The following is a 25,897-nucleotide window of genomic DNA, read 5'->3' on the forward strand; positions in this document are numbered from 1 at the left end:
AGCGATGGAGCCGGCACCCTGGCCGTGCAGCTCTGAAAATAGAGCTCTGTACATACACACACATGTATTTATGCCACACCAATGGCAAATCATGTCTGTGAATGAATTATAGTATTTTCCCCCAAATTATGAGTCAGTGCAAATGTCTCCCAGGCTCTACAACACAAACGTGCTCACAGCCCTCTGGGATCAGTCATCCTGCATCCTTTGGGGCACCCGAAGCAAACAGAGCCCAGGGTGGCTGGTGCTTTGCTGATGCTCCAACCAGCCACCCACTAATTAGCTCAGCTCTGGTGTGCTCAGTCCAGATGCCACTTACAACCAACAAGGTCGTTGCCAGGAAGCCTGGAAATAAAATGTGGGTGCTGGAGAGGCTCCTGTGCCATGTGGGCAGCTTTATCAAGTGCTGGGGGGAGAGGAGGTGCAGGCTTTTCAGGGGGTTTACAGAGGTGGTGTGGTCCAGCTCAGCTGTGCAGGTAGGCTGTGCCCTGGGCATCTCACAAGGTTTTCTGGGAGGGAAATAATCTCTTTTTAGTAGCTGAAGCACCCAGGGAATGTTCTGAGTAAACCGGCAACTGTGGGGGAAGGGTTTGGGAGGCTGAGGGGAAGATTTACCCTTCCAAAATATCTGTGTTAGGCAGTAACAAAAGTTGTCTTGGGAACAGATGGATTTGGCAGAATTAAGTAGAAATAGTTTGTCCTGGGAAGGGAAGTTGGCCCCATCCCATGAGATATGTAAGGATAGATGTGTGCAATAAAGATATATAAAGATGACTCTGAAAGTTTGTGTGTGTAAAACAGCTCCCCTGCCTGGCTGCTCCTGCTGAATAACCTGCAGTTAGTTTTTCCTCTCTGCTCTCCCTTGGCTATTTCTAAGGGGGAGAGGGAAGCCCTGAGTTTTCCTGCACCCTGCCCATTTGCTGCCTGGGCAGGACTCTTTTGTGTGTTTGCAGTGATCCACACAGCACCCAGATGCTTTGTGAAAGATCAGCACAGTGTCCCCCTTGATTTACTCAGATCTGTAACTCTTTAGTAACGTTCTGGCTTGCTTTGCCACTGATTTATTCTCTTGGCAGGGCTTTTTTGAGTGCTCTCATCAAATGGCAGGCTTGAGTATTGCCTCTGGGCTGGCCGAGCATGGCCTGTTCCCAGGTGGAAAAGCTGTTTGTTGGTAACCCCTTTATATATGTCACAAAGGTGTTGTTGCTTCCAAATGGGAATGTAGGCACCTTGTAGAGCAGGTGAGGTCTCCAGCAGCCACCTTTCCAGAGAGAAAGGGCAGCTGTGTTTGTGCACTGACCGTGCCCTGTGTGGGCACAGGGTGGGACCCTGTGTTTTCTGCCTCCCACCATGTTTTTGGAAGGTGCTCTGAACGCCATGAGTTGCAGATTTCATCCTATTCTGCTTTTAAACGTCTCTAAATGTCCCAGTAAGCATTTCATGTTTTAGGGGTCTCTGTGCTGAGATGGCATTCCTCTCCTCACCCTGTTTTCTCCCAGGTTTGTTATTTTAGGAGGGTGCCATCAATCTGAGCTCCTTCCCTGAGCAGGGAACAGGAGATGTCTCTGCTACAATGACATTTAAATTGCTTTTTCATGGAGTGCAAAAGCCTGCTCATTTTGGGGATCGAGCAGTGGTTTCCTTGCTGAGGTGGTGGCTGTGTGTGGCAGTGGGTGATGCCAGACAGGGTCTTTTTGGGTGCTGCCCTCCTGGTTTCTGCAGCTTGTTCCTGTGGGAAAGGTTCCTTAGAAGTGAGTATTTGTGTTGAAAAAGGGGGCACTCCCAACCTGGGAGGAGTGATCAGAGTCTGCTGGGGCTCACACCATGCATGTGCTGAGAGATAGACCAATATTAGTTAAAATATTTACAAGATCATGTATTCCCATCCTTTACCATAGTTATTGCTGCTTTGCCAATGCCTCCAGGGTGCCTTTATCCCAGCACCTGTATCTGCTGCTCTGCTCCATTTAGCGCTGGGTCTTGGGATGTTCATCCCTGTGCTGAGACAGACGTTTTGGAACACCCAGTTGACTTTTAAAATAGTCCTTCCACAGGTGGGAGATATCTCCAGCTGTGTGGGTTTTGCTGACATTGCAGGGCCACGTGGCTGTTGTCCCTTCCTGCTGTACAGCCTGCAGGCTTGGATTGTCCTACTGACAAATATCATGTGTACAGTATCAATATTTACTGTGCGTGGCTCTGCTCAGCCTTCAGCAGAGGTGCCCTGTTCTTGGCTCAGGCAGTGGGGTGAGCCGGGTCAGATTGACACAGCATCCCTCTGATGAGTTTTTCTATTCTGCTAAAAGCTTTAAGACTTTTAACTGAAATTGTTTGTAGCAGCAACTTTTTTTTTTTTTAACTTTTTTTTTTTTTCCAAAGAGGGTGCTGTTGAATGCTTGACTGAAACAAGGATAACAGAAACATGCCGTTTTACAAGACAGCCTGTCCCAGGGTGAAAAAATGACAAGGTCAAGTGTCAGCTAGATTATCCTGATGGAAGAGCTGGAATTGTACCAAGTAAAACAGTGCAATAGCTTGATTATTGCTTTTATATTTCAAGTGTTTATGTTTGTTGAGTTTTTCTTTTAATGAAGATTTGGTTGAAAGTCAAGAATTCTTTGTCACTGTCCACATACAAGATAAAAGATGGGAGTCACATGTAGCAGTTGGCTGATGCTCTAATTGAGTGGCAAGTTCATTAACTTCTGACGTCAGCAAAAAATGATTTTTTTTTAATTGACAGACTGGGAAAATTATTGGTGGTGTTCAGAGATGAGCTTGTTTATAGCATCCTATAGCTGTTTGTGCTGCTGTGACTCTTCCAGGTTTCACACTGTACACAGTGTGTGTGTTTTGAAGGGGTCTTGTAACCTCTATGCTATGAGTTCTTCTAAAGAAACATTGAGTTCTACAACTGAAGAACCAATAAGTCATCTATCAGAATTTGTACTTTGAGAAAAGCCACATATATGCAAAAACCATCTGTGAAATCAGCAAGTGAATCCACTGGATATATTAATCCCATGCTCCTATTTTTCTGTTTTCAATTTTACTTCAATTTTTAATTTTTTTTAAAAACTTTTTCAGTTTTGTTCTTACAGATCCAAGTCCATCTGAGCAATTTGTATCTCATATTTTTATGAGCTGACTTCCACTGCCTCAGTCCATTCTGACTCAAAGCAAAGAATGATGTACCAGATTTTTAAGGCAGAATCAGCGGATGCATCATAAATCACACGATGCATTGCATCCCAGTGTGAGCAGACGTTGGTCTGAATCCTTCTTTTGGAAGTCCGGATCAGTGCAGATGAGGCTGAAGGTTGAGGCTGAAGGGCTGGAGACATACTCATGGTCAGATGAGATGATGCTTCTGCTGTTACACGTACCAATGCACAGAGGTCTTTGGAAATCTATGATTATTCATCAGTCCCAGATGTTTATAATGCCAGTCTGCTGGCAAAAGGCTTACCCTGTAGTTAGACTGCAAGTTTGAATAACAGTTTGTATTATGCCAGGGTGTCTGAGATGCTTTTCAGCAGTGTAATTTGGGAGCTAATGTATCTTTAAATTGTTACCGAGTGCAGCATTTTACATGACTGAACGCATCAAAACAATTTCAAGTATGCAAAAATCTGCCCAGTTGCAATAGTGATGGCCATATTTATCTTTAAAGGATGATGAATCTGTTTTTTGTGGCTGAAACACATGAATGCTGATGAAGTTGGGAAACATAATTCCTGACTCGGATACAAACTTACTTTTCTTTTTTTTTTTTTCATTTTTTTGTTTCAGAGAGACAAAATAGTTTAACTCGTTTTCTTTCTAAGGGACAACACTAAAGGCATATTTCAGACAGAAGCAGATCAGGTGCTACTTGCTAAAGAACTGACAAGATAACCTTACACTGATAGTCAGGGCATCATATCTGCACAGTTTGTCATACAAAGGGAGGTTTGTCTGCGAGCCTGATAACAATATAATGTGTTGATTGACTTTTCACATAGGAGAGGGTGCCCCTTTCATGAGTGGCTTGGCTTTTACTAATGCCTTGCTGCAGGTAAGCTGATAAGAGTGATTATGGGGATGTAATAAATGAGGCTGTAGGGCACAGCCCTGCTTGGCATTGTGGGAGAGGGCTCCAGCCCTGGAGTGTGTCCCAGCCATACAGGGTGATGTGTGTGCCCAGCACTCATGTTAGTGTGCCAGCACTCAGCTGTAAAACATCACAGGGATGTCACACAGTGGGGACACCCAAAGCTTGCGTGCAGTCAGAGACACAAGAAGACAAATTCACACAACTGGCGTCCATAAAGAACTATAAAACACAGCTTGGCTTGGGATAAGCTTGACGTGTGTCTGCCCAAAAGGTGTCTTGGGGAAATACAACTATGTCAATAACTGGAGACCACAGTTAATACTGAGGCAGGTGGCCCTGTCTCATTGGAAGTGTCTGGGAGAGAGCCCTGGGCTCTCAGCTGTGGCTGCTGCATTTTGTTGTCCATCTTCTTGCCCTGAAGGAGATGCCCAAGAGAACAGATGATGTTTCAGGTGGACCATGGAAAGCCACTACTAGCTGGACACCTTGTGGGTGTAACTTTCAGAGCAGTTTTGAGCCCTAAAGGGAAGAACATGGGAAATGCTGAAATTCTCCAGACTGCCTTAAAAAGCTTGACCTCTCAGTTCCCCTCTTTCAAATTTGAACAAATATGTTTGGTTTTTATGCAGGTTATTGTGGCAATGACCTGGCAGTGAGAGTTGTGGCATCGCATTGTGTCAGTAATCAATGGCTCTCTAGAGCTGGTGTTTGCTTAGATGTGGTTGAGTGAGAGTCCACACAGCATCAATCTCTAGGATCCAGCAGGTTCCTACTTGCTGCAGACAGAAGCATTGCATTCTTGAAAATTAGTTTTTACATCTTTCCATAAATATAAATGTATGTATCTATGAAGTAATCAAGCCTTATTAAATGAAGCTGTGACTTAAATATCTGGAAGATGTCTGAATCTGGATGTAGCCTGGATGAAGGAAGAGGCATTACTTGAGATTAAATCAATGGACAGCCCATGCTGAACTTGTGCACAGGCCTGATCATGGAGCCTGTTGCTGGTGGCTGTTCATCTCCAGCAGAAGGAAGCACAGACCTGCCCTGAAAGCAGCCTGTTTTTTTAGTCCTTGCCAGAAAGATATTGGAAAGGGGAAGAAGGATGCTCCTCCAGAGAAACCTCCTAGGATTCCAGGGTTTTAATCCTCATTTCTTTCTCTCTTCTCACTCCTTGCTTTGCAAGTGGATATAGTGTGCATTTGGGTCTGGCCTGCAAATCACTCATCAGTTTGTGTATTACCAGGACACGATCAATTACTGAGTCAACACTGCCCTGTGCGCTCCAGAAGCGGGGGATCCATCATCCGTCAGGCAGGAGCTCTCCTCGACTGTTGTGCATTAGCCCCAAGCTGTGCACACACATCTGCCGGGGCTGACACCAGGAGTAACATGAACTGAACCAGGTGTGTTTGCCTGAGCACAGGCTCCCCTCGCTCCCAGGTGTATTTCCAGCAGATCCCAACCCCTCTCGTGCTGGGATGGATGAGCTGTGAAGTGGAGGAGAGATGTCCTCCTTCCCACGCAGCGGCTGCGATGGACTGTGCTCTGCCTTCTCCCTCCACTCCTGGCCCTGGGACTCTCCCAGCTCAAAAGAGAGCCCAGATAGGATTTTTCTTTAGGAACAAATTTCAGGCAGCCAAGTGCTTTTGAAGTTTCCTGACTTTGCCAGATTTTCTGGGTCTGTGGGGCTTCTTCCTTGGGGCAAAAGCTCCCAAGCTTCAAAATTTAACCCCAGCCTTGTGTTGCTTTTAGGGCAGGTCAGAAGCTTTCTGACTGGGAGACTGTGTTGCAAACTGCCTCTCCAGTGAACCATGCTAGAGTTTTGGATGGGATTTTCTTGTTTTGGAATAAACTGAAACATCTTTCTCAGCTGTTGCAGCAGGGAAATGAAGCAGCAGCAGCCTGCTTGCCTGTACCACAAGGTAATCCTGTCAGGTTTCACTCCAGAGCAGCTTCTTGTCCAAAAGTCTCCTTGAGATTATGTTTATAATTATACACAGAAAAAAATGAAATTCAGATGAATTGGTTGGACTTTGTTGGAGTGGTATGTGAACTTGCCTTTTTAGAATTTTTTTTTATTTAAACAACAGAAAATTTGGATGCATTTTGCCTTTGTTCAGCTTTGGAGCAGTAGCACATTCCCCCTTTTCTATGGGAATGAAAATCTGGCAGTTTGACCAGCTTCTGTTGTTTCAGAAAATGTCTTCAGTGGTATTTGGGGCTCTTGATGACATCTTGCTCTCTGTTCCTGCTTTTTTTTCTCTCTTTGCTATCAGTGGGATCTGGGATGATGTTCTGCCCTTCCCTCCTGCTGGAGGCTGGGTCCGTGCCCAGCACAGATCTTGAATGGCAACCCAGCAGCGCCTTTCCTTTCTCACAACTTCCTTCCTTGGAGGGCCTTTTCTGCATATCCCATCTCCAAGCAGCCAGGAGCTGGTGCTCAAAATGCTGCCTTGGGCCAGACTCTTCTGTGGATGCTGAGGGTCCCTGTGTGCCCAGGATGCTGCTGTGTCCCTTGGCTGACGACTCCCTTGGTGGTTCTGTGCTGTGATGTGTGGGGACGGATATTTTGTGGTGGCAGGTACTGCTGGCTGCTGAGCATCAGGTTTGGCAGCTGGACAGACTGCCAGGGCATCTGTCACTGCCTCAGTCCAGCACAGGAGTCCCAGCAGGATTTCTAAAATGTAAATTACAACTGCAATGTGATACACATCCTTTTTCTTTACTTTTTTTTTTTTACTCCCTCCTTCCTGTTTGAATTTAGTATCTTGAGTCTCTGTAAAATTGTTGGATTCAAAGCTATTTTGGAGTTGCTTGTGTCTCATGGATACTGGAGACGCTTCCTGCATGGGAAGGCAGACATCTGCTGCAGCCTGTTTTCGGAGTTTTTTGTGTCAGGCAGACTGCAGTTGGCAGGTGGGAGACGGTGGTTATTATCAGAATCTGAGTAATATCCTCTGCCTCCTTGATAACTCTCCACTGGCTGCTCTGCAGCTTCGGTACATTTGCTTGTCCTTTTCTGGTTCTGTGTATATCATTCCAGCAAAAAGTAAATAAAAAAAACCTTGTGTGCTCCCCAAAGTCCTCGCAGAACACAGCCTGCAATATCTCTTCCTCTTCCTTTGTCCACATAAATCATCTGCTAAGGCAAGTGCAGAGAATGTGAAAGGATGTGTTTATACCCAAAACGCTCTCCTCTCCCCTTCCTTCTAAAGGCAAACTTCCCCACTCGTGTTCCATGGTCTGGTGTCAGGGAGCATCTGATTCACTGTTGCCTTCCATGTCCCTTCCAGACACTTGTAGCTTCATTTCTGCCATTGCAAAGACTAAAAGAGGGTCAAGGTCCAGAGGAGGCCACAAAGATGCTCGGAGGGCTGGAACACCTCTGCTGTGGAGGCAGTCTGAGAGAGTTGGGATTCTTCACCCTGGAGAAGAGAAGGCTCCAAGGGATATCTTATTGCAGCCTTCCAGTACCTAAAGGGACTGCAAGAGAGCTGGAGAGGGACTTTTGACAAGGGTATAGAGTGACAGGATGAGGGGGAATGGCTTTAAATGGACAGGTTCAATGGTAGGAAGAAATTCTTGACTATGAAGGTGATGAGGCACTGGCACAGGTTGCCCTGAGAAGCTGTGGCTGCCCAACCCCTGGAAGTGTTCAAGGCCAGGTTTGATGGGGCTTTGAGCAACCTGGTGTAGTGGAAGGTGTCCCTGCCTGTGGCAGGGGAGTTGGAACAAAATGAGCTTCAAGGTTCCTTCCAACCCAGAATCATTCCAAACCATTCTATGATTCTATCAGCTGTGCCCAGCACCCTGTAGCCAAGATGAGGCGGTGCACAGCCACCATGGCTGCTGTCCCGTTCATCTGTGAGTGCTTTCACCAGGTTTTCCAAATGTGGGGCAGTGGCAGATATCAGGTGTGTGGGGCTCACGGTGGCAGTCTGCTGGTTTTGGGTAGGCATTTGTCCCACATAGGTGGACTGTGGCCAGGTGCAGGGAGCAAAGGTTTTGCACGCACTGCATTCCCCTCCTGGGCTCTGGTGGGATGTTCCTGCCTGGCTGTGGGCTTTGGTGGCAGTCAGAAAGCTTTGCCCTGGTGGGGTGAGGTGCATGTGCCTGGGACGATTAGAGTCTGGCACTTCTTGTGGACATGGAGGTCCTGAATCTGCCCACTCCAAGCATCTTGCTGGTTTTGATTCCCCCTTCACACCTCCTATTGTCTTTATTTACCCAAGAAGCATCAGGGATGCTTTCCAGCCACTGCAGTAAACAAAGCTGAATGGTTTGTCCTGGGCCCCAAACCAGTGCCTCAGGTCTGCTGACTCTTGCATTTCCAGTGAACAAATGCCAGCTGGTGGGTCAGGTTTTGATCTTGGAGGTTCAGCTGATGTCTTTCCCTCTACTTTGCTTCTCTAAATGTTTTTTTATGGCAGCCCTGAGTATCTGAAGGCAGCAGAGATAGTATGGCACTGGGCAGAGGTGGGTCTGATGCAGCCTGGAGTTCACAGCTATGAGTGTCCCTCCTGCAAAAATTAATTCCACTGAACTTGGTCCTTGGGTGTCTGTGGACTTGGGCACTGGCTTGAGTATCTTGTTGATACTCAAGTGACTGCTGGGCCAGACACCTAATGTTATTAGCAGATGCTAAATAGGTCTTTCTTATTTAGTGGCCTTAATTTATTAAATCAGGCAGAAGTGCTGTTGGAAGAGGAGTGCTGGAAAAGGGAGCAGAACGAGCTGTGAGTTTCCAATTTCTGCTGGATCAGGCCCCTGGAGATCTATGTGATCTGGTGCATTAGAGGCAGTGCTATTGCAGTGACTCATAAACAGATGTGCCCAATTTACATTGCAGCTTAATACCTTTGTTTAAAAAAAATGGGGTTTTTTAAAGACAAATGTGTTAAAGCAGATGTTTCCAGTAAAACAAATACTTGTGTGATTTACAAACAACTTCCTACTGCCAGAACTCATTAAAAAATGTGGAAAAAAGAAAAATGGTTCTGTGTACCAAAGAAAAATCCAAAAGTAAGGACTCAGCAAGGAGGTATTCCTACTCACTGAATGAAAAGAACTGCTGTGCTTGGGTTGGAAAGTAAGAGGTTAGAGCGTGATTTTGGTTGCTCTTAACAGTAAGGTTCACTTGACCAGCTGTGTACATTAAGGAGCAGAATCCTGTCTGTAAAAATACTTAGCCAGCTCCTGTTATGTAGGATACAGGATAATTGGGATCACTGTGCGGGATTACCTGGAGGTTCCTAAATCCCTTTCATCCCACTGAAACCTACACTGGGGAACTGGATGGCTGCAGGATGGCATTAACCTGAAGCAGAGCAAAAAGATGCAGCTCCTACAGCAAGCTCAGCTCCCAGGGGTCCCTCCATGGGCATCTCCCCTGCTACATCCCACAGCAGGATGGGATGCACAAGGGATACTTCATCTGCCTCTGTCTTGACCTGCAGCTCAGGCTGCACCTGTTCACCTGTTCCTCTCAGTTTTTGGGAGGCCAAGGCAGGTATGTTCTTAGAAGCTCGTGTTACCTCTGGTCTCTTTGGACCCACTTCCCACCCGGTTCCGTTGCTTACCCTGCAAGGCCAGCACTCACGTTCCATACAATTTGACACCCCATGTGGTCTTAATGGGTTTCCCAGGCTGCATCTACAGCACAGCCACCACTTTTTGTTAGCTGCAGAGGCTGGCAATCCCCCTTTGCCTTCCAGCTCTTTGCAGCACAGGTATCATATTTTTTTAATGCACTTGTCACCTATTTCATCCAGGCACTTGTTGCTAAAGAAACAGTGACAGCAGATGTTTGTGGGCTGGCAGACTGCTCATCTGAATCCCTTCTGTGTGCCCTGGGCAAAGGGCTCGATCAGCATCTGAGAGGACACGAAGTCATCCAGGCAGACAGAAAGACAGGGAGGCATCCAGCAAGCCTGTAGTGTAGCAAAACAGGGATCAGGAGGCAGACAGGATTTTGCTTCTGTGCTAGAGCATTGCAGGAGATGCCTCCAGAGTGCCCAAGGCTGCACAAGTCCTGTGTGATCTGTGTGGGTTTTTCCCGGTGGAGGATAATGGCTCTGCAAGTGCTGCAGTCAGGGTGGTTTCTGGAGCATCTCAGAGCACCTGGGCATGTTATGTTGCCTTCCCATGGCTCTGCTGTCAGAACTGCTGGGGATGCCTCTTGCAGCTGGAGGAGCTGGGAGGATGGGGCAGGAAAAGGCAACCTGCTCATCTTCTGCAGCCTGTCCCACCCAGGGAGGGGTGACACAGCGACACAGGAGAAGGCAACAAGGATGGTGTGAGGAGCTTCTATTACTTCTTGGCACATGGATGTGGGATGTCTTATCAGGGCTGTCCAGTTCATCATTAGGGAAAATGATCGCTAACATCAGAGACTCTTGAGGTGTCCTTAGAAATAGGGACTGAGGGGATGCACAGAAGGATGGCTGTGGGATGGGACTGCTCCTTGCCCTCCCAGCTCCCTGGTGTGTCAACTTTCCATGTCTTGCCATAGAGAGTGTTTTCAGAGCCAAACCTTGAATGGCTTCCTTCCCAGTGGGACTTGCTGGGATGTGTCCAGAGGAATTAGAAGTATCCTGGGAGGAGGATGCCACCACTTCAGAGCAGCTTGGGGCACTCAGAGGTGCTTTTATCAGCCTTTCCATCAGTGCTCCTGAATCCTCATCACAACCTCGGCTCAGTTTTAGCTGTTAGTGAATGGAAGCTTGTGCTTGGCTCTCAGGGACTGGTGAGGCTTCAGTGCTTAATTAATCTCTGTGAAGCAGAGGGCATAATTAATGCCTGTGCTGTGTTTTGAGACCCTTGGTTGAAAGGCAGCGTGAAATCTGGTTTGGTCTGTGAAAATCATCACTGGCTGGTACCACGTGCTGTGCACGGCCATCCCAGTGTGGCCACTCGTCCACTCATCCTATCTCAGTGTTCAGGGGTCTTTTGGTCCCTGCTGGTGCTGTCTCAGGGAGGGCCATGGGCAAATGTAGCCCAAAACATCTTCTGTCCCCTCCATGCTATGACGCTCCCCAGTCAGTGCTAATTGTCCTGGGGACATGGAGCTGAACCGAGAAGAAAACTTCCCCTCACCCCTTAAAAACGGGACATCTCCATCTGCTTTACTGGTATTCCCACACAGGCTTTTGTGATTTGTTCCTCAAATCCCTTTGTTTTTCAGTCATTTCCTCAAACAAAGAGGGAAAATCGTCACTAATTGCTTAGTGCTGGTTTTAGATTAAACTGTCTCGCAAAGACTAAGCAAACTGGGTTAAAAATTTGATACATTTTGGCAGCTTAAGGACAGCCAGGTGAATTTTCTTCCTGATACCTATAAAGCTTTTTTTTTTTTTTCTTACTATTAGCATTGTTTTTGTGGGCGTTAAACTTAAACATGAAAGAGAGGACAACAGATTGCAGGTATGTCGAGTTCCAGCTCAATCGATTGCCATTATTTAAAGAAGGTGCTTTTAACCAAGTCTTTAAAATTCCCTCCCCATTCATCAGTTGTCAGGTGTAAAACTGCATGTTGGCCAGAACTGTTCCCTGTTGTTCCCGCTCTGGGTGATCCACAGACATTTTACACCACTCACCACCAAGCATTAACAGAAATAAATTAACGCTTTAAAAGCGTAAACATTGTATTTCATAGAAGTCAGGCAGGATATTTGGAAGGGAAAGAAATGTAAATAGAATGCAATTCTTAAGCAAGATTATTGATATGACAGGACTAAAGGGCTTGGGATTCTGTGAAAAGTGCCTCTTTTCATCCCTCTAATAAGTCCATTACTTGCACTCGGGAATATTTTAAGGTCCTTTTCATGCTGAATCTGGAGTTGAGCATGCTTTGCATTTCAAGCTTTGTCTATGAATCAGTAGAAGCCAAAGTTATTTCTGCTTTAAAATAACAGGAGCAGGGAACAGCTAATCTCTTTTCATTCTGAGTCCTTACATTATTTTACTGGACAGAGTTTGTGTTGGCTACAAAACAGGGCATTCACAAAATCTATGAGAAGGAATTTAGTCTAAGAATGAAGCCTAGATTGCAGTATGCATAAAGACTCCTTTTCCTAAGGCCATTAAGAAATTCCAAATCTGAGCTATTTTGAACAGTGACATTAAATTAGCCTTGCTAATTCCAGTAATTCAAGCCGATAGCTGAGTTTACAAATCTACTAGATGAGGCCTTCCCATAATTACAATCTCAATGTGCTTTTCAGCTAAGGTGAGTTGGCACAAAAAAAGATAAATAAATAAAAGGGGGGAAAATGCTCTTTCTGTTCTGGCTTTTGAGATGAATATCTCTAAAGAACAGTTAAGCAGCTGTATTGCACCAATAAGACGTCCCCTGTCCTGGACTGGTAAGTTCATTTTGCCTCTAATGTGCAAGGGAAATGCAGAAAAGAGACTGGATTTTTCCCTGCTTTGTTTTTTCTGTTGTCTCTTTTCAAAGGAGCATTTATGCTGCTGGAGCTTGTAGTTCAGTTTTTGGTTGTTTATTTATAGGTGGTAATTCCTACTGAGAAAAGAAAGAGTCTGACTGTGTTACCCTCTTTTGTGGAGAAAAAACCTCCAGCCTTTAGTGGATAAATTCAGGTTAGAGCAGGTGGAACAATGATACAAAGCTGCAACCTCCGTTATTCCTCTGGACGAGAAGTTGATTTACAGATCCCAACACAACTGAACATTCCCAGAGTGATGTAAAGGTTTAGAGAACATGCTTTCAAAGCCATAAGGCAGAAAAACATGAAACATATAAAAATTGAGTGCATTATTTAGAAGGGTGTTAATTTTATTAGAACTGAGCTGAGGTAATATAAGGGCGAATGTAAGTATTCACATCAGCACTTAACTCAGGCTGCAGTGTTCATAAAATGTCCTTTTGATCAAGCTGTGAGTGTTTTGATCCTTATTCTGGGAGCATCATTCAAAGTGACCTAACTGTAGCTCCAAACAGGCATCTGCAGCTGCAGAAGTCCTTGAGCAATAACAGGTCAGGAACTTGAATGTGTGCTCTGCTGGGAATGCTAATACTGCAATCCTTTTTTGTTGTTGTTGTTCCAAATAAGAAAGAAAGCACAAAACCTCTCACGAAATAAAAATTCCCAACAGAAAATTGTCCTGCCGCCATCGACTGTGGCCGCTTGAGTCAAAATATTAAACAAAAAGCTGATTTTAATCTACCAGAATAATAATGGTGTGGCTGCTAAATGTTTTTATATCATCAGCTCATGAGTGTTTGACCTTTCTCCTCTTGGTATCGTTGTCACCATTGGCACATCAGTGATTTTTACAAGGCCACCCTGATTTAAGAGGATGTATTTTTGCTGGGCACCCGCAGGGTTGGGTGTAGCCTCCTGCAGCTCACAGAACTGTGGCAGCACATTGTACAGTCCCATGGAGCCTGTTTGGAGAAGGGATGGACCAAAAACCTTGCAGGAGGCTGGCAGTCATCCCCTCCTCTCCCTGTGCAGGTAGATTTCCTCCCACTGATGCATGTTGTCCACAGGCTCAGGTACATGCATCAGACTGTGGCCCAAAATAATGCTTAGGGTGAAATCAGGTAGAAACAGCTCTGCTGTTTTTAGGGGCTGGAGGCAGCTGCTGTTGTTCCCCAAGGCTGGAGTGACAGCTGGTGAGGAGTGTGGTGAGGTGTTGGGGGACATGAGCCTGATCCTTTTTTCTGAGAGGGTGGAGTGGGGAGGCTGAAACGCAATTCTTGATTTCCAGGAAACTCTTATCTCTAATCTCTGTAATCCATTTTAGAGAAGATTTTGTGTTTTTTGAAGGGACTTTCAAACTGGATTATGTAGCCTTTTTATTTTGATTTTCCACTGTGATTGTGACATTCCTGAGAGTGAGCCATGATTGCTACAGATAGGGTGGAGAAGGAGGCATTTGTGGACTCAGACCTCAGAGCCCTACTGATTTGTCACCTGCTTGTTTCACTGCTTGCTGGGTCAGTGGAGGTGTCTCCAGAACAATTTGGATGCTCCCACCCAATGAGCAGTGTGTCCTTGTCCCTGGTACCTTCTTGTGGCTGCACCGTACAGGGGAGATGCTGCATAAGAGTCCAGGGCCAATCCCTTCTATCCTTGCTGCCTCCTGCTGGGGTGGGGGCAGTCTAGCATGTCCCCAAGCTTGGCAGGGAGCCCCTTGGCCCCCAGAAAGAGCAAGTGTGATGACATGGGTCCAGCACAGCCCAAGCTCTGCTGCCGCAGTGCCCTGGTGCTCAGCAGGGATGACTCTGGGTTTCCAATTGGAACCGCGACCACCATCCAGATCCAGCTTTCAGCACCATCATTCCAATGGTGTTTTGGGACTAGGGTTTGCTCTTGGCCTGGGAGGGAGGCAGGGAACAGGACTCAGCCTGGGTTTGTATCAGATGTTACACCCAGAAAGCAGCTGGGTTTAATTTGGGTCTTTCTCTGCAGCCATGCAGAAGGCACTGCAAAGCCAGGTCCTGTTTTCGGACTACAATGGCTGTTCCTGGGGCTTCTTCCAGCACAGGGAACATGACCTGAAGCTGTTAAAGGGTTCCAGCCTATGAACCCAAACCTTCTATATAAAGCAGGAAAGTTGAGTATGGTGATGTTTCCTAGGGCATTCTGCATTACCCCATTTTTATAGGCTGAAGTCACTTTTATGTTGTTTTAATGCAGGTTCAGGGTTTTATTTATTTATTTATTATTTATTTTAGCAGCTTAACACAATTAGAAAAGCCAGGCAATGCTGTAGCCTCTTGGCTCCCTTCCCTTGGCAGCTCTCTCACCTCAGCCTATGCTCTATGCAAACATTCCCCTGGCATGGGCAGGGGGAGCTTGCTCTCCATCCATGCCAGTGATCCCAGGCAGTGTCAGAGCACAAAACCTCAGGGAGTTTCTCCAGGAACAGAGGCAGGCTGAGCAGAAGAGCACGGTGTACCACCATGCCCGAGCCCACCTGCCAGCTCTACCTGTGTGCTGAGCAGGTCTGTCCATGCACAGTCCAAATTCTAGGGTTATGACTTGAAATCTCACTCCAGATATTTCCCTTGCAATCATGAGTTGTAGCCTGGTGGAGTCTGTCAGTTTGATCCCCAGGCTGAGAATGCTGCTCAGCACTTTCTTTACATGTGTGTTCAAGGAGCAAAACACCATCTGCCTTGAATTTTTTTTTCTTTTTCCTTAAAAGGTAGGTAAAGCCTGATGGATGTCCGGGGATTTTTGACTGAATGTAGAAGTTGTACAAAATCCTCGTCCTCTTTGATTGAAGAGGCACATTCCTTGTTGCCCACTTGGAGCATGAATGCCACGAACCCCTGGTCTCCATGGCCTGGGCACTGTTCAAGTCTGGTTTCTGCACACAGTGAGTCACAAAGGATGATGTCAGATGTTCCTGGGTGCTGTAACAGCACCGTCACTTTTCTAATCAAGCATTGAGAAATACCCTTCTGCCTTGAGGGCTGGTTTTAGTGGCTAGCATCTGGAAGGCAGGAACCATTGACATTCCCTGTAGAACTGCATTCAGCCAGCACCTGAATGTCACTAAGTGTCCTGAGCTTGAAGAGTTGAAGGCCAGCATGCAGCAAGCAAGAGTCACCTGTTCTGGTCATATCCAAAGAGCTTTTGAGAGACAAAAGCTGAAGGAGAAAATTTCAGTTTGATGGGATTATGTTGTTTTCAGTTATTAGAATATGCAGCATTTCATTTTGCTCTTCTATCACTGGGAACCATACCTCCCAAAAGCCAAGACTGTTGCTGAGGTGTGTCAGGTGATAGCATAGTGATCAAAAGGGATTGCTTTGTGGTTTAGATCTTGAAGGTCTACAAAGAGGAAGAAGATGACTCCATATGTGGCTGGGCTAATGTACATGGAAGATCTGCAGGAGCATTGCTTGACCCAATCCTATATTGCTGCCACATAAATCACTTCACTTCCGTTCGCACTCTTCTGTTTCCAGCTATTTGTCTTTTTCTTTCTTGACTCCTGCCTTTGTCAATGTTTTTGGCTGTACATGTTTAGCTCCCTACTTTTCAGCTCTTCTCTCCTTGGTTCCTTTAGGTAGCAGCTCTTGTTCTGGACCTTACAGCTGTATATGAGACTGGGGCATGCTGCTTCATCAGCAAAACACAAGGACTCTGGCACTTCCAGTTAATAATGCTAATGAGATTTGTTAATTTTTAATAGATTACATGAGCGTATTTTGCTAAACACATTTCTGTGGCTCCGCTCTGCCAGTGTAGTTCAAAAACTCTTTCACGCTCTGCCAAAGGGAAAATGATTAATGCAATTGCAGACGCCAGATTCTCTTCAGGGTAAATCTAGAACAAACCAAGGAGCAAAGAGGAATTTAATGAGTATGTATTCGAAGTAAACATAGGCCCACGTCATAAATGATAACCCTTCCTCACCACAAGCCTCTGGCCAAGGTGGGGTGGAGGAGCAATTGCTTGAATTGAGGTCATGGTGCAGCCCCTCTGCCCATACCATCTGATGTATTGGGTTTTTGAGGGTGTTTTGCCCCTTCACCCCATCAAAAGCCTGAGGACATCTGTGGAGAGACTTTTGCGGTAGTACTGGAGGTTGGGGAGCTAGGGTTGCCTTGCAGAGCTCATTGCCTGGTGTACCCCAAACAGCACCTGGTTGCACACCTGGTGTGGGACTGAGATGGACCTTCCTCACCTCTTCATCTTCCCAAGTCAATTTAGTTACTGCCTTCTAGAGAGCTTTGATCCTAGGGGAACTTCACCCCCGATCAGTGCTGGTTCTGTGGTGGTGCCTGCAGTCTCTGGGTCCCTGGGGAACACATGCTGCAGGCTGGGGACTGTCGGTGGCACACCAGGAGCCAAGAGCTGTCAAAGAGGCAAGATGGGGAAGAAAAGTCTTGGTTTGCAAATCAACAATCCCAAACTGGATTCCAGTGGTTTTCTGCCTGGGAATTTGGTTTTACCACTTGCTGCTGAGCCGTGCCAGGCTCTCTCAGCCACGTTGCAGCAGGATGGTGTTGAGCTTTTTTTCTTTCTTTTTTTTTTTTTTTTTTTCCTCCCAAATCCGTATTGCCAAGAGCCGCACCTCCTGAATTGCTGTGGAGGAGGTGGAGAAGCAGAGGCACAAGACCATGCACATGCTGCACATCCATCTCGGCGATCTGGTGGCTGTGCCAACACAAGCACCACAGCCAGCCCTGGCTCAGTGCTTTAATTACACCCCGGCGCGGCCGCACCTGTGGCTGGGCTGTTGCAGCTCGTTGTGCAAGAAGACAACTGGCAAACCTGTTGGTGCTCCAGGATTTTAGTGGTAACAAGCCAGAGGGCAAAACCTCCCTGCTGAGATGAAACCACGCTTGGCTAGGTGTTTGGAAGAGTTTAAGGTATTTTGGAGAAGCAGAGGGTTGGGAATCTCGGCTGTATCCGTTCAGTTGCAGCTGTTTGTGCCATGTAACCCCGTGGATGGGTTCAGGTGTTGCCTTTGTGGAGCCAGAGGTGCGTTTGTAGTATGAGCTGTTTGCATGAGAAAGCCAGATAACTGGAGGCTGAGGTGAGCAGAGCTTTTGGTGTTCTAACAGGAAGAGTTTGAGATGAATTGGACTGTTTTTCTAAATTTCAGGTGCAAACACCTGTGAGAGTGAAGCAGTTGGTACTGTAGAGACAGAAACAGTTGGGAGCCAGGGTCAGGCAGCCTGGTCTGTGGAATCACAGGCTTTTATGCTTCACCTTGTAATGAGTCAGCAGTTTGGGCTTGACTCAAACATCTCTCCCTTTGAGAAATCCAGTCCTGTTTTTGAGACAGCAAGTCTAATGCATCTATTGGCAAACTGTTGCCCACAATGAAGATGCTTGCTGCTTAAAAATTTAAACAAAAACAATGCATCCTGCAGATTGCCATTCTCATTGGCAATGGTAGCATGTGCTTTTCTAGACCAGTCATGAAGGAAAGATGCAGGCAGATGTTGGCAGATGCAGGAGCTTGCCAAACTCTGACATTTCTACTTGATGTGTTTTGTGCTCCCTGGAAACACATGGCCACAATCCATTCCCTTCCCACCACAAGTTTCCATCATCTGCAAACAAGGGCCATCACTGTGTCCCCACAGGTGCTTTGGCCCACTCAGCAGCCCCGTTTGGTGAACAGGCTGGTTTGGGCACGATGGTTTCGCCTGTGATGGGATCCCCTCGCACCCGTCACCGCTGCGTGGGGCACTGGCAGAGCTATCAGATGACACAGCAAGGGGGTTTTCATGCGTGGCCATCCATTATGGCTCTGTTACTATATTAGGGCAGTCACTGGAACCATCTGCTAGGGCAGGCTTGGCAGGCTGGCAACCCACATGCCTGCCTGTGAGATGGCATTCCCTGGCTCTGGGCAGCAGGCAAGACCAGCCTGCGGGACTGTCCTCTCGGAGGTCATTTGCCAGAGTGGCATTTGCTAGTGGTTCTTTGCTTAAGGCAGTTTTGTCCTTTTTAGGGGGAAAAGGGGTGTTTTGGTAGGCAGCAGTGGATTTGGCAGAGGAAAGCCTGCTGCAAGTGGCCTGTGTGCCACTCATCCTCCCGGCTCCTTCTGTGCCAGCTGCCATGGGACTTATATCCCAACTCAAAACAGCCGTCTTTCGTAGCTGTCTCCAAAGCTGGTGTGGTTCAGCAAGAAGAGCTTTTTAATGATTCCTGCCCAATAAGCTTGTGCAGAGTCAGGGTGCCCAATTCTAGTCCTAATCCATGGAAAAATGCTGCCGCTTTATTCTGTGGATGCGGAAAGTGCGTGTTGTAGAGCTGGCACCGGGTTTTGTCGTCCACGCTGCGAGACCACTGAAGCTGTTGCAGTCCTGGGAGCACAGCACAGCAGCTTTGTGTTAGTGGGGCTTTGGTTGCAAAGGATGCTTCCGGAGGGACCGGCTTGTGTGCGGCTGGAGACCTTTCACCAGCTGTGTGAGGATTCCGGGAAACGGCACAGCACGCTCGGCTTGCGTGAGGGGGGAATAAAAAAGCAGAGCTAATGACTGACTATTATTTTAAGGGGATTATCTAATCTGCAGCCCAGAGGACAAGAGGGGGCAAAATGAGTGAAGATTGAATTTGTAATTAGCGCAGATTGTTGGTAATACCCCCTGGACTCCAACTGATTATAAACAGAAACAGATTTTTCTAGTTTCCTGCTCCCAAAAAAAAGTCTTTACAGGCCAAAGGGCCACTTTGTACTGAGAAACTGATGCTGTTGAATTGGGTGATCAGAGCTGGGGCTGTGGAGATGTTTAATGCAGAAGGTGGCTGGGTAAGAGGGGACACAGAGGACCAAGTTCTCTTCGGTTATTTTGCAGTGTAAGGGCAGAGTTTTGGATGGAATATGTGGAAGGTTAGTTTCTGTTACCCCACCAGCCATCCTGCAGCTCCATCCCTGCTGCCAGGTCTTTCACCCCCAGCAGCTGTGGGAAGAGGAGGTGCAGGGATGTGGTGGTGACCTGGGCTAACTGGAGATCCTAGCAAAGGCTGGAAATTGTAGTGGAGCCCTCTCAAGTACCTGCTTAGGAATATTTGGATTCCAGGATTTGAGATATGATTATTATCAATAAGGTAAGCAATAAGACCAGAGGCAACAGGCAGAAACTGCTGCACTGGAAGTTCCACCTGAATATGAGGAAGAACTACTTTACTGTGCTGGTGGCTGAGCACTGGAACAGGTTGCCCAGAGAGCATGTGGAGTCTCCCTCACTGGAGATCCTCAAGAACTGTCTGGACACAATCCTGTGCAATGTGCTCTAGGACGACCCTGCTTGAGCAGGGAGGTTGGATCAGATGAACCACTGTGGTCCCTTCCAACTGTACTCATTCTGTGATTCTGTGATGTATATTTTTGATGTTGTTATTGCCTGGGCCTGGTTATTAGCTGTCTGAGATCTGTTAGAGGCTCATACTTTTTACTTTCTTCTACTCTGATGTACCGAAGGTCATTAGAAGTTAAGTGAAAGGCATTTGCAAGAGTTACAGATCCATTATTAATACAAAATAAAAGATGTTTGGCTAAATCCATCAAGCCTGAAAATACAGTTGGGCACAAGTAAGCTGAGTAGGAAACAATGGAAGGAATAGTGAAAGCAAATGGCACGCCCAGGTGCTAAACTTCTGAAGCATTTAAACAAGACAAAGAAAATAGCACTCTAATCTCTGATGACAAAAGGGTTTCTGTTCCCTTCTCTTTAATTTGGTCAAAATGGATGAGTGAGAGAATCCTCATCTCCATTTGGGTGAAATGCCATGAGATAAAAAAACTATCCTTAGTCAAACTGAGGTGAAATCCCAGAATTTGGAATTTTCCCACATAGAAGAATGTTTGAAGTGGTCATTTTGGTACATTCTGGCTGAATGTTTCCAACACGATTCAGCTGCTGCAGGAACTCTCATCTCATAAATTATATCCCAGAATGAGATTGTAAATGGGGATGTCAAAACCCATTGTGCTGTTAAGGACCTTGCTGAAACACTCTTTTGTTTCAAATTTCTTTTCTAAATAGAAGGCAAGAGTAGTTATGCAGTTCCTGGGGATCTTTTTTTCATTTTGCTAGGATGGCCAGTGAGAATATTCTGCCTCAAAAGCTCTGATGATCACTGGCCTGGAACCATGTGGGTGCCTAATGGTACTGTGACCCCACAGAGCATCTTCTAGGTTTTAGGAGTCTTTGGAGTGTGGGGAAATACTTTCCAAAACACACCAGGGCAGGTCGTCATTGCCCTGATCCAACATTGTGCCAGCTGAGGAGTCTTGTGTAAAACAACAGACTGTGAAATAATCTGCTGAGATTTTATTAGCTCCAAATCCCTTCACCTGTTTTGCAGAAATGAGCTTAAGAAAAAGGGGTGGTGCAGCCAGGCTGCTCCCAAACTGCCCTGAAGCCTGAGCATCCCTCGTGCCAGAGGGACTTGTTCTGTCTGTGCTTGGAAAGCAGCCCAACATGGGCAGAGATGGCCTCCCAGGACATTCCTTTCCAGGTGGCACCTTTCTGTTTACCAGGCGGGTTTTGCTTGCACCTGGCCCTCAGTGTACATGGAAAACTACTTCCTTTGAGCCATTTCTGACCCCCTTTGTTGGCCTGGGCTGACTCACTTGTCATGCTAATGTTGTTTGTTTTGCAATGTTTGGGTATTTTTTGATTAAGAAATACTGCCTGTTTGCCTTGGCAGTGATGTTCATTGGATTGATGTGGCATTTTTTAGATGGAGTGTTTATTCAGCCTTTTGGATTCTTTCTCAGGGGTGCGGTGGGATGATCCAAACCTGTCAACATGCTGATGATCCAGGAGGCTTGTAAAAGGCTTGAGCCAGGGTCTCTTCTGATGGAAACCAACAGTTTCCTCCACTTCCAAAGGCCAGGGTCTGGGGATAAGATGAAAAGGCTTAATTGATTGCTGTCTGGGTGAGAAACCTGGACCCCAGAAGGAGATGGCAGCTCCCTCCCACAAGCAGGGGAGCAAGGGACCTATTGCCCTTAGTCAAGCATGGGTGCACCCACTCAGTCCAGTTGATTGACAGGGACAGTCACTCCAGATGGATCTGGCTAATGGCATCTTAGAGCAACTTTTCCTTTTGTTCTTGGCCCTGAGAATTGCTGGTGTTTAGTCTTTCCACATTGTCTATTTGGACTATTCTTCTCTGTCCCAGGAAGACAAGGGTGACTGTGACTTACTGCTCAGCAGGCCCCTCACAGCCAGTGATGGGTTGCCACAGGCTTTTCCCCCATTAATGTCACACTCCTCTGTCAAGACTATCAAAACTTTCATACTGGATATTTTCTTGGGTTGGAACTCACATGTGCTTCATCTCAAAGTCCACATGTTGCAACACCAGAATGCCCAGAGTGCATGATCCATTCACATTCCTTCCTTTCCAGTGCTTTGATGAGGTGGAACTGGGATGGGATGTGTTCTTAGGACATTCTAAGGAGCATATTTTACACATTGTTATGTAAGATTGCAAAAATGCAGAGCTCCTCAGGTCCTGCAATCAGGAGGTTTTGGTGAGCAAGGCCTTCTGCTGATCTGGGTTTGGGGAACTGTTTGCACTCGTCAGGATTTCCTCACTCCTGCACACATTCTTGTGGTGCCTGGGAAGCAGACATGATTTGCATTGCTAAACACCTGCTCCAGAGCTCAGCTGGTTTTCTTTAGGAGTAGCTCTCCAGTAAGCCAGATCCCTTTATCTCTTTTGTTTTCTTACAGGGGCACTACACATTTATGATTTTTTGATCTCTCCAAACATAGGGCACTGGGAGGTACTCTGGGACCAGTGGGTGCAGGACTGATGAGATGTTTGCTAAGCTCTTCTGGCCCATCCAGCCCTGCTATGATGTCTTTGACTGCACTTGGACCCAGCTGTCCTCAGCTGTGTCATGGGCTGCCCCCAGGAGCCCAGTTTTGGTGGGGGCTGGAGGTGCCATGTGTCAGAATGCTAACAGACACCACCTGTTAATAACCCCCTCTCTCCTTCTGCTTTCAGAGCTGGCATATGACCTGGATATGGACGACATCTCTGCAAATAAGCAGCTTCTGAATCAGCAAAGTAAAGATGGTGCCACAGTCCCCAGCAGTGACCCTGTGAGTGCAGCCACCCGCCCCGGTCCTGCTGCTGCCTTTGCCCTGGTCCTGCTGCTGTTGCTGGGCCACTGGCCATGAGCGGAGCTGGAGGCACCGATCCATGTCTCTCCATGCCTTTTTTTAATGAGGAAGACATTTGGAACTTCTTCTGAAATATATGCACATTTCTGAAGACAGGATAAATGGCCTGAGTTGCTTTTTAAAGATAATCCTATTTACTGTGAGCTGGTTCGTATTAAACTGTGTTCTTCGCAGTTTTTGAAGACTAAATTCTCTCTTGCTGTTAAGGTGAAGACCATATTTCATCTTGAGTTGTTCGAACATGCATGGGGTACAGAACACCTACAGTTTATGAAATACTCTCAGCAAATATTAGACCCCTGATCCTACGTGACTTAATACAGATTTTTTTCTGTAGTTCAAGCGGTTTTTGTACTTAGTCCAAATTCGAGTCTCACCCCTAGGAATCTGGCCAGGACATAATACTGAGGGCATGTGAAGACAAGGGAGAGAGAAGATCAGACACACAGCAGGAGGAAAGATGCTGTGGATGAGGAGTTGCCATGCACTGGGATTATCACGGAGACATGCTTCCCTGGGCGCGAAACATCTTGCATCATGGCAAGTTGCAGGTGACTTTGCTGCTCACATCCCAGCCGAGTCCTGAAGCCCGTCAGTTCAGGTAGCTGGTCCCTACCAGCATCCTTGTGGCCCATGCAATGCCCTGGTTTTATTCTTCAGAAGTGAAGCACCTCCTTTCCCACGGGAAATCTGCTAAGGCAGCTCCAGCCAAAGGACAGACGGCGTGGATGTACACACTGTGCTTTACAGGGATGAATAACGGGCGTCCAATGTGCTGTGCTATGAAGGAGGAAAAGAAAAGGATTTGTAAGAGCCTGAGGCAGATGAGACTCTTACTCATGTGTTTCTTTGCATGTTACTTTACATAAGGTATCTCTAAAATAAAGATTGGTTGCTCTATAAGTGGTGCATTGGAAGTCGTCTCACATGTGTTGGAGATGATACTCAGTCTTGTGCTGGAGTGGGCAGCCTGGGAAGGCCAACTGTGCCCAGCTCAGGGCCACCATGGAAAGACTTGGCTTGGTCTGATTAAAATGGAAGGGCTGGGGCCAGGGAGTGTTTGGTTTGGTTCCTGGCCAGGACAGTTACATATTTCTGTTTAACATGCTGCCTTTACTAGAGTGGTTATATCCACAGTATCTTAAGCCTCAGTGTGTGCATGTACGTGTGCACGCACACCCTCACATGCATGTGAATGCTTTGAATATTTGTGTGCCTCAGACCTCTTTTTACAGCAACTTTGTGTTTAGGAGGAAGTAGATAAATCCGAACCGTGCAGTCATATGCTTTGGAGAGTGGAAGCTTTGCTCAGTCTGAGCGGTGGGGTTTATCTGGCTGACCCTGATTTGAAGCCTTGGGACTGTGTGAAGTGCTTTGGGATTGTGGCAGAGGGAGAGAAGGTTGCTCATCCACTTCTGAAGATGCTAAGTCCCAATTCACTGTTCCTGATGGAAAGGAGCAGATCTGGGCTTAGCCTCAGCACGACCTGCTGGTCAGTGGGTTTCAGAATCCTCATGTCCCATCTGCATTGGGGTAAGTGCTGGGGATGTTTGGGCAGCGCTGGTGTCGTGCAGGATTTGTGTGAGGGCTGAATTTCTACATCCACGTGGTGTGACGGGGTTTTGTATTTTATGTGTTCACAAACCAAACTGCAATCCTTTCCATCTTTTGGGATCACACTTGCTGGGGAGCCCTCGGGTCGGAGGGGTCCCAGTGCACAGGGTGATGCAAGGAAGAGCCATCAGCAGTGCTGGCAGAGGCATTTCTTCATCCTCCTGCTGCTTTGCTCTCGTTCTGGCCCAGCCCTCCCCATCACCCCAGCTCTCTGTGCCGCAGCTGGCTGAGCCCATGAGCCTCTGCTCCACCAAAGGGAATATTTTATTAGCGCCACTTGAATTTCCATCGCTTCTTCCCTTCTGATCCTTTTCCTTTCATCCCCCGGGAGCACTGGGGGTGGGAGCAGACCACTGGGTTTATTCAGAGGTGATGTGCTGCCTCTGTCTTGCCAGGTATCGCTGATACCAGCACAGGAGCATCCTCTCCTCTAATATTGTGTCAGAAATATTCTGTGTGCTGCTGGTTCCTTAGATAAGCAGCAGGATGGGATGATGGCATCAGCTTCTCAGTACAAGTCCAGCATGTTTTCTCTCTGAGGGAGCTGGCACAGGCTGTTCCTTGCTGTGTGTCTCACAAAGCCTGGTGGGTTCTCCCACTCTGCATCACCACAGCATGATGCTGATGCTTCTCAGCAGAAGACCCCTCTGAGGCACGCTGAGCCTGGTTTCCCATTGCACAGACATGCTGTTTAGCAAACCTGTGCTTTTTGGAGACGTTGTTGTGATCAGAGATCACAAAAACCAGCCTTTGAGCCCACTACCTGCCAAGTTTATAAAATAATGAATTATAACTTGAAAAAGCAGCTGTTGAATTTTCCCCTGCTGTGGGTTTGTGCATGTTTTAACTGGGGGTTTGCAAGGGATGTCATGGCCACCAAGGGGAATAAAGCTGGTGTTTAATATCAGGCAGTGTTTCATTCCCGTGTCATGAGAAATAAGGAATAATTGTTCCCTATTTTTTTCTCCACACCAACTCTGTGTACTGTGACCTGTGTTGCCATGGGATGGGACCCCTGCATCAGGAGATAGGCACTGTCACCTCCCCCTGTACATGTGTACTTGGAACTCCACACCATGTCCCAGGGCTTGCAGGTTTAACTGCTAATACACAGTTGAGATTATTTCAATTTTTAATTTTATAATTATTATTATATATTATTAATGAGTATACATGTCATATATGCATTTTTATGTCATTTTCTAGACAATTTCTAGCTCTGCAGTGAATTCTAGAGCCAGTCAGACTCCCTGTGCAGAACCAGGGGTTCCTTGGTGCTCTGCACCTGCCCTCTGTCTGCCAGCACTGTGTCCCAGCAGTACCTCGTGGACTCAGCGCCCTGTGCTGCTACCAGCTAAAGGAGAAACCTTGGGAAGGTTTCCAGTCTCAGGTGATTGAGCTGTCACCCCTGCCAGTTAACCTTAATGCTTCCCAGCCAGTTCTGCAGCTCCTGCTAAGTTCTGGTGGCAGCAGTGGGGTGGCAGGAGCCTGCAGCCCTGTGCACATCACCCGTGCAGGCAGGAGTGAGCAGCATCATG

General features: G+C 46.9%; 1 protein-coding gene across 3 annotated transcripts in view; it reads left to right on the plus strand.

The window, feature by feature from the left end:
• GPC3 (glypican 3) overlaps window positions 1-23,648 on the plus strand; it is a 145,206-nt gene extending 121,558 nt beyond the window's left edge. For all 3 annotated transcript variants that reach the window (XM_050310780.1, XM_050310781.1, XM_050310783.1), the window contains exon 8: window positions 22,567-23,648. In XM_050310780.1, coding sequence (XP_050166737.1) covers window positions 22,567-22,742 — 176 coding nt within the window. In that variant the 3' untranslated portion in view covers window positions 22,743-23,648. The remainder of the gene's footprint in view (window positions 1-22,566) is intronic.
• Window positions 23,649-25,897: the final 2,249 nt, after the last annotated feature.

The sequence above is a fragment of the Myiozetetes cayanensis genome, unplaced genomic scaffold (assembly GCF_022539395.1).
Source record: "Myiozetetes cayanensis isolate MyiCay16 unplaced genomic scaffold, myiCay2020 scf15, whole genome shotgun sequence".
Classification (NCBI taxonomy): domain Eukaryota; kingdom Metazoa; phylum Chordata; class Aves; order Passeriformes; family Tyrannidae; genus Myiozetetes; species Myiozetetes cayanensis.